This window comes from Eurypyga helias, unplaced genomic scaffold (genome assembly GCF_000690775.1).
Source record: "Eurypyga helias isolate BGI_N326 unplaced genomic scaffold, ASM69077v1 scaffold14420, whole genome shotgun sequence".
Taxonomy (NCBI): domain Eukaryota; kingdom Metazoa; phylum Chordata; class Aves; order Eurypygiformes; family Eurypygidae; genus Eurypyga; species Eurypyga helias.
Window position 1 is genome coordinate 29002 of NW_010223982.1, and position 8305 is coordinate 37306.

Genomic DNA, 8305 nt, shown 5'->3' on the forward strand with positions numbered 1-8305 from the left:
TTCTCCCACTACTCTTGTCAGGATACTGCACATTTTATTCCTATGGTTTAATCTCCCATATTTTTCAAAGTCTTTTATGGAATGTGTTACAAAAATTGTGATCCCAGTCTACTTTGGGTTTCACAGGTCATTTGTTAGATTGGGTTTTTCTTTGTTTTCATGGGGTTTTTTTCCAAACTTTGGTGTTCCCTCTCCACTCCCTCCTCCCCCCGCCCTCCCCAATCCTTTTTGCAGGAAATTTAATTACAGAACTGCCTATTCTCAAGTAAATAGAAGGCTGTGCTATGCAAACAATAAAGATCTCTGTTTAAAAGTAATTGTTGGCAAGGTTAGATGGCCCTTAGGGGAATAGGAGAGGAAATACAGTCTGCTGCCCAGAATTTCTTGTTTTACTAGAAATTAGTTTGAGGCTAAGACTTTTGAGCAGTCTTGTGAATCCCAAATCTACTATCTGCAAGTCCATTCCAAGTTAGTGGGGGGAAAAAAAATTGCCTGTTTCTACATATCAGGTAATTCATCAGCAGTACAATCCTAACAGGTCCCGAACATGCAGTAACCCTGCTGTGCTAGTTGCTCAGCAAATCACAGCACCAACTGTCTGAATAACTAGGCAGCACCAGCTGCCAGAATTACTATTAGGCAAGAATACGTATTGTACTTTTCTTAAACTGGGCTTGTCATCCTGTCTGGGAACTCTTTTTTTCCACAAGCACCCCAAATATCACTTGTTTAAAATAAACAAACAAACCAACCAACAAAAACCACCAAAAGAACCTAATGCATATGATGAGCATACTGGTTTCTACCTGCATGCAGGGAAGTTATGAATTAAGGGTGCCTTAGCTCTAAAATGTCACATATATATTTTTAGAAGGTGAAACGACCCTTTTTTGGCTGAGTTGGCCGTCACTCCTTGCATACAGCCAGTGGACTGCTTCATGCCATTGCTGGGCAACAGAATGCTGGCTGAAGCCACCCCTGTGGCAAGGTCTCTTGGCACTGCTTGGTATTAGGGATGTAGTGACATGATCACCGTCTCAGTAGTAAACCAAAATTCGCGGAATTTAAATAATTCTCAAAATTGCTACATATTAATTATTTAGAAAGTTAAGGACAAATTATTACTTTTTTATTTCAACTACTAATCAATAAATGTAAAAAAATACCAACAACAAAACAAAAATAAACCCCTTCATCCCCCACAATAAAGCAACAGTTTTTATAACATTCAAAACAGTGGAAACTATTTACCATGTACTACTATTAGTGGAGAAAAGCAAATTTAATTTAAAATCATTTCGGCAAACTCCCTCAGTGGATGCCAGATAACTCCAGCTTAAACAAATATGAAAAAAAATCATTTTAAATGAGGAATAATACAGACAGAGCTCAATTATTGAGATATTAAGGGCAACATTCAATTCGAGATATGTTTAAGCATCTTTGCCTCCTGGAGATTTTTACATGACAAGGCTTTAGATAAACATGGTTTTGCAAACAGCAACTATCATATCTGATCACATAACCTCTGGACTGAAGCAGCATGTCAGCAAATACTTCTGATTGTTTAAAATATTAAATAACTGTAATTTACTAGGCAGGTCTTCCTCAGAACAATCACAATTTCTTTCAGTAATTAATTCCCATATACAAAAAGCATTTAGATGATCTGTTACAAATCTGTGAATTAAAAAAAAAAAAAAAAATCACCTCTCTTTGTGATAAAGCCCAGTTTAAATACGTTCTGGGACATACTAGAAGTGAAAGAGCTGCCTTTCTACGACACTCAGCTTGCGTAGGAAACTGTAGCAGCCAAGGACATAAAGGGTAGGAATCACCTCACCTAAGTGGAACTATCTAGACATTAGACACCTCATTTAAGCTAATCATCTGGGTTCCCTCTACAGATAATGGAGATAAACATTCACAGAGGAAGATTCATCCTGCTTGTCTTAGGCATCTCTTTTTTAGATGCTTGTAGATGGATAAAGTCAAGAAAGATCAACCTCACTGACAGCCTGATAATCTGTCTTCTTTAGTGATGCACAATTTCCAAATTCAATGAAATTACGCTAGAACTGAGATCATTTCTTTGTTTCATCATTTAGACTTTAATTTTCCCTCCGACCCAACTTTTTCCGCAGTTCCTCCCATGAACATCAACTTTCTCAGGCATTTTATTTTTCTTACACTGGAGTATGTTCTCCTGGTACTTGGGGAACTGCAACCAATGTCAATATGTTGCTGCTCTACCGGTTACAAATCCATATACATGCATGTGCGGTAAATTGCAGTAATGTTCTGAACAGATAGATACTTATTTGTATTGATAGTGATTGTGCTTTCTGGGTCTATTCTACCACTTTCAAATGTGTAAAAATCTGTGGCAACATTAAGGCAGTCAAGGTATATAGACGAATGCTAAAATATATTTACTATTCAAAGAAAATGGCTTAAATCAAATGAGGAAAAATAAGGAAGAAATACCATTAGGGCCTTCACTTTTACGTGTGTGAGCCCAGGTCACCACAGATGCTTTGAGGCCTCTGTGCTTCAGAATATTGAACCAGTCCTAACGATGAAGCCTGGTCTCAACCCACTTGCATTTAGGGTTTGTGGGTTCTCAGCAATACCAGCATTGCTGCACCGCACCTTTTATCACCAAGCCCTTAGAAAAAATAGCCAAGGTTTATAAAGAAGCAGGTGCCTGAACTTAGGCTCCTAAATCCATAGTTGGGTGCCTAAAGCAGCAGCAAAACTGACAAGAACCCTGTGCAGCTGCCCATGGATGCTCACCCCAGTAGCGAGGCACTTAGCATTTGTTATAACACAAAACTATGTTGACTCATTAGAAGCGTTCCAATGGCTACTTGAAGTGCCTCGGCCGAGTGCTTGCGTGTACTAATTTCAGTATCTATCGGGCATGCAGTCTACTCTGCGTCCTACTTCTACAGCATTTCTAGAAAATTAATTTTAATAGTTAAAAAACCATCTTGAGCTGCATACATGAAAATAACTCCATTTCTACTGCATGACAATCTAATACGAAATAAGAATATTCACCTTTTTTTCTTACTCTGCCCAAATCCAGGCAATAAATTAGGTTTCTCAGCATGAATGTAAAGTGCTGTGAATTGTATAAACAATCATATATGGACACTGAAAAATAACCCTTATGCACATTGCATTATAGTTCCAAAAATATATTTACAGTCTATTACAAAGATTACAAATGGAAGTGTCTATGTAACGGGATTATGCTAGTTAAAAGCTTTTTACAGATTTTTTTCAACAAAGGCAGAGGGAACAAAAAATTAGTATAACCAAACTGATTTTTCTAATTAAACAAATAAATAAAATGACAAATATAACACTGTACAGTGATCTAAAAAGGGGGAGAAAAAAGGAGGGGGAAAATGATGCATTTAAGTTTTTGATAACTATCTTTGGTCCTAAATGTGGGAAAACACATTATGTAGCACTGAATATACATGTTTGTTTGTGATGCTCTGCAAGTAAAATAGAAAAATATAGTGCATTTTCAATGTATTCAGAGCTCACTACACATAAATGTGTGTACAAAACAAGACAGTATAAATAAAATTTACAAATTTTACAAAGGAACATTTACAGGGTTTTTCTTTCATTTCTATTTTTTTTGTGTGGATGCCCACATTATCAAACAAGACCAATTTATGACTGATCCCTGGGATCTTTCTCTATCAAAATCAATAGAAGCAGCCCAATTCTCTTTGGAAGTACAGCATTTCATTGCTGGGGTAGTTCAGAATTTTCAGATTTTTTTTTTAAAGCATTTATCTCTGGCTCATATACATTCCTGCAATATTTGTAAAGACACTGTTCATTATTGCTTATGTTAGTTAAATAATTTAATCAAACAAAATTCATATATAAGTAAATAGTGTAAAAAGATATTCCATTGAGCAACTACTGTTGCATCTGTGTTCCTGATGAATGATTGTTGTGTCTGTGTGAGCACACGCATGTATGTTTGTTCAGAGCAGCAAAAGCTTGTAAAAAACTTGAAAATTTTGAACTGCCCCTTGCCTCGTGCTCTACAGTTCTCTTATAAAATCTATGTCCTTATTCTGACAGCTGGACTGCATTCAGCTTAAACTCATATAAAATATATGCCAGCTGTTTTTCTCAGATTCGCTAATGCAGAGTATTGAAAAAAAATGTGATGTGCTCAGATTAAATGGTTTAGGTAACACTGGAGAACTGCACCCATGTTCTGAGACACTCCTACAATCACTTGTCCATTCAATGCAGTGTCTCAGCAGGTTTACAGTCGTAGATCTATATCTTAGAATATATCTCACTTTAACTCTAGTCCATTAAAATCATCTCACAAACAATTTGCTAAAAGTGCCTAGAACTACTTAGGGGTCATTATTGCTTTTTTCTTTTCTTTCTTTTTTTTTTTTCTCTTTTATTTTCTTTTAAAAGATAGTATATGTGTAACCTTAAAAAATTCTTTAAAAAATATCAGAGCTCTTGGCAACTTGCATTTTCCTGACTCCCTGCCAATTAGCTAGCCATGTCAATACGGTGCTGATCTAACAAAAGTAAATGGCACAAAAGGATACCAAAGTTTGGACAGATATACATTGCTTGGTCATGCTTCTTAAATCTCTAGGAACTCAAATAACCCTTCAGAGGTACCCAGTGTAGTAATGTGTCATAGAATTAGCACTAAAAAGGTCCAAAGATATAAACATCATACTAAAAGAAAGTCTTTATGAAGAATAAACACAAATGATTAAAAAAAGATTCAGAAATCACAGATTTAAGGAAAATATTTTGTTGAATTCAACAATAATATCATGATTTTATCTGACAAATATATTCTTTTTTAAATTTTTATGTACATTTAAAAAGTCTATTAGATAAAAAGGAGGTTAGAGAGCTCAAGGTGTTTGTATGTTTATTCAGGTAGTACTTTGTTTATTGTCACTGCTGTTTTCCTTGCCACCACTGGTGGATCCTAATTCCCTTTTCATAAATTCTGGTGGCACTTAGGAGTTCAAGTCTGTAGGTGCTTCTTGTAGCTCTTCTATTCACTGCAGGAAGGACCCAGGAAATCAAGTGTCTTCTAGCAGCACTTCATATATACTGAAGGCCAGTGCTGTTCTTTCAGTCTGTCACCTCCCTCATAAGGGAGAAATGTCTATCACACTTGGATGCCAGTGCCGTGTAAATGTAGCATTTGTGCTCTCATAGTCTGAATGCTGCTCATGATTTTCTTTTGATGACCAACCAACGTGATCCCTAAACTCATCACATCCCTGGGGAAGATAAATGCGCACATTGTTAATTTTTCAACTTAGACTGCTATTGTATGGTATTCAACTGTGAGTCAAAGCTATGTAGTGGTCTAGGCTACAGGTTTCTGACACAGGAGCTACGCTGGAACCCCAGCTCAGTACTGTGAAGTTTCATATAGATGCTGTTCAACTCCTCATCAAGGAGTGCAATTACATGGCGAGTCTCATGTAATTACACTGCGTATATCTCCACATCTGAGACTGAGGCCAGTATGTTTTGCACTACGATAATCTTTTATGGTGGCTTTCAAGGATGCCCGAAGAAAGAGACACTTCTCTTTAAAATCCTTCGGGTGCCTTTCAGGACACAGTAATATATAAATACAAGATTTTGGGGACCACATTCTGCTTTCTAAAGAGATGCCTAGAGAAATCCTTTGCATATTGACCCATACCCATCATGCAAATGAAAGATGAGCAGCTGTTTCCATTCCACTGTTACTAGTACTACTGACTTACTAGAAGGTTATGGGGTCAGGTGACAGTTCCCAAGCTGAGACCTCTAATAATAACAGGAAGATAAGAGTAGGGTTGCAAACTTGAGAATATTGTTTAGAAACTTGTTTAGAAAAATACTGCTCTGTGTAAGAGGAATTACGTGTGTTTGACAACCACCAGGACAAGAATGTTGTTTCCAGGGTGCCAAGAAGATCTGTTTAAGATGGCAGTACCAATACAGGCCATGCTTGCCTTCAGAAAATTGTTTTGCTTCTATAGACTTTTATCCTGATGCAAAGGCATTTCTTGCAGGACACAGACAGCCCCCAGCCAATTAGAAGAAAATTCCACATCTTCCTAGTACATGTCTGGAAAAAAGTACCACTTAGGTAGTGGAGGCAAAGTGGTTGTTTTTCTGTACATACATACTTTGAAAGGGGTCACATTCTCTCTCAAAGTTTAGCCCCTTGGTTTTATTTCAATTGGTCTCAAAACCAGGGAAAAAAGTGATGCCACACATAGGTAGCAGAGTATTTGCCCTTTCATGGGATGCTCTAGTACAACATCATCAGCTGCTAAGCCAGCTGGCTTAATACCAAGTAGCACGTTTGTACTCAGGGCAAAGTTTTAGAGTTGAACATTGTGTGTTATTTTACCTAGAAATTCCCTAAATGCAAGTTAAACATGCCCAGTACTAACTTACTCAATAGTCATCCTGGCAACTGATTCAAGAGAGTTGTAGCCTGCTGCTGTGAAATTATCCTTATATCTTTCCATCTTAATAGCTTGTAACCATTCGCCTACGGAGCAGAAAGTGGTAAAATCGGGAGTGTTCTGGTCCAGAAGAGGGCTAATTGGTCTATGGAGAAGGAAAAAGGAAAGTAAGTTGTTTCCAAAGAGAGTAAAACATCAGGGAGCATTTAGCAAGGTGATAGTCAAATAAGTTTGGGGTATTAAAAATGTCAAGAGTAGAAAGTAATAGGCCTTTATACACAGTTTAGGTTATCCTGTGAATAGCCCTTGACTACTCTGTACCTCACAATATGTATGTCCTAAGCTTATTCACGTAAATGATGAAAAGTCAGAGTGAGCAAAATCAGCCTAATGAACTATTACCCACAGAAAATCAACCTTATTACCTAGCATGACAGCAGCTGCAACTAAAGTTGCTGAGTAAAATAAAGATGTTATTCTTTTAAGCATCCTAGAAAATACAGTAGTAGCTATTCCCATTATTCAATTGGATGGGACAAAACAAAGACAAGGAAAAAGCAGAGACACGAAGTAAGTTGCTTAAGGTCACACAGAAAATCAGTCAGTAGAAGATCTGGGAGCAGAACACAGGTCAGTTGATTCCCTACTGCAGTGATCTAGCTGGCAGATCAAAAGATCACCATGATAGAATAATTCACCTGAAATTTATGAAGAAGCAATTAAAAGCTACACCATGAAACAAAATGAGAGGCAATCACTGAAAGGAGTTAAAGCCAGAAAATGAAAGGTAAAAATCTAGAGTGTAGCAATGCCGAAGAACGTTGGCAAAGCATGAGTGTTATCAATTACTAATTCTACCATAGCAGCTCCTAGGGCAAGGGATGCATCATATAAAACTACAGTAGATGATGATGCTGGCCCTCCAGACTTCATAATTTTAAGAAACAAGGAAACCAAAGACTGCTAAGTGGTGAGCGTGTGGAAAGAGACAAGCAGGCAGTAGTTTACTGCAAAGTGTGTTAGTTCCATGATATTAACTTTATTTTGGTTATTTTTTTGAGAAAGTCCTTTTTGGCTTTGTTCAGCATGGCAAAAAAGAAGGGCAAATGAGGGAAGGGAAGAACAGGGAACAGGAGGAAGGAGGAACTGAGAGATACATGGAGTAAATGTGAACTGGAACCAGCCACCAAGCAGAACATCCAGAACTCAGCCATGCGCACCACCATACGAACGCACACTAAAGCTTTTCTTACCTGCTACAAGTTCCCATTGGGGTTTTCAAGCTGTTTGGGTTTCTAATCATTTTGTCCAGAATACCAACTATCTGCTCAAACTTTGGCCTTTCACCGCGTTCCTTCTGCCAACAATCTAGCATCAGCTGGTGCAGTCCTGCTGGGCAATCCATGGGTGCTGGCAAACGATAGCCTTCTTCGATTGCTTTTATAACCTAGTAGCCAACATAGTTAATCATTTTTCATCAAGGGATATTTAAGAAATACATATTGCTACTGAGTTCAAGGAATAATAAGGAAAAAAATCAATAAACTAAAATTTACCATCAGTGTTGTAAAACCATGAGTCTGTTGTTTTGACACTAGCCTTCATGTTTTCAAATAATTTCCCTGACTTTATCTTTGGGCTTATTAAGCATATTGTTCTGTATGTGCAGAACGTAGCTATATTACCTAGTCAAGTGAGCAGTGAGAAACAACAATTAAATTCACCAAGGGAGCAACAGATAGATTGATAAATGGAGTTATTTCAGAAAGCATTATTACTTGCCCTAAGGCTTTTATGAAAGAGTG

The 8305-nt window shown here is 37.4% G+C and overlaps 1 protein-coding gene across 1 annotated transcript in view; it reads right to left on the bottom strand.

Annotated features, from left to right (window-relative positions):
• Window positions 1–4175: 4175 nt before the first annotated feature.
• Window positions 4176–8305, bottom strand: part of LOC104515886 (ephrin type-A receptor 7) — a gene marked incomplete at its 5' end in the record, with an annotated part of 94006 nt that continues 89876 nt past the window's right edge. The window contains 3 exons of the mRNA XM_010160067.1: window positions 4176–5309; window positions 6490–6645; window positions 7754–7947. Coding sequence (XP_010158369.1) covers window positions 5195–5309; window positions 6490–6645; window positions 7754–7947 — 465 coding nt within the window. The remainder of the gene's footprint in view (window positions 5310–6489; window positions 6646–7753; window positions 7948–8305) is intronic.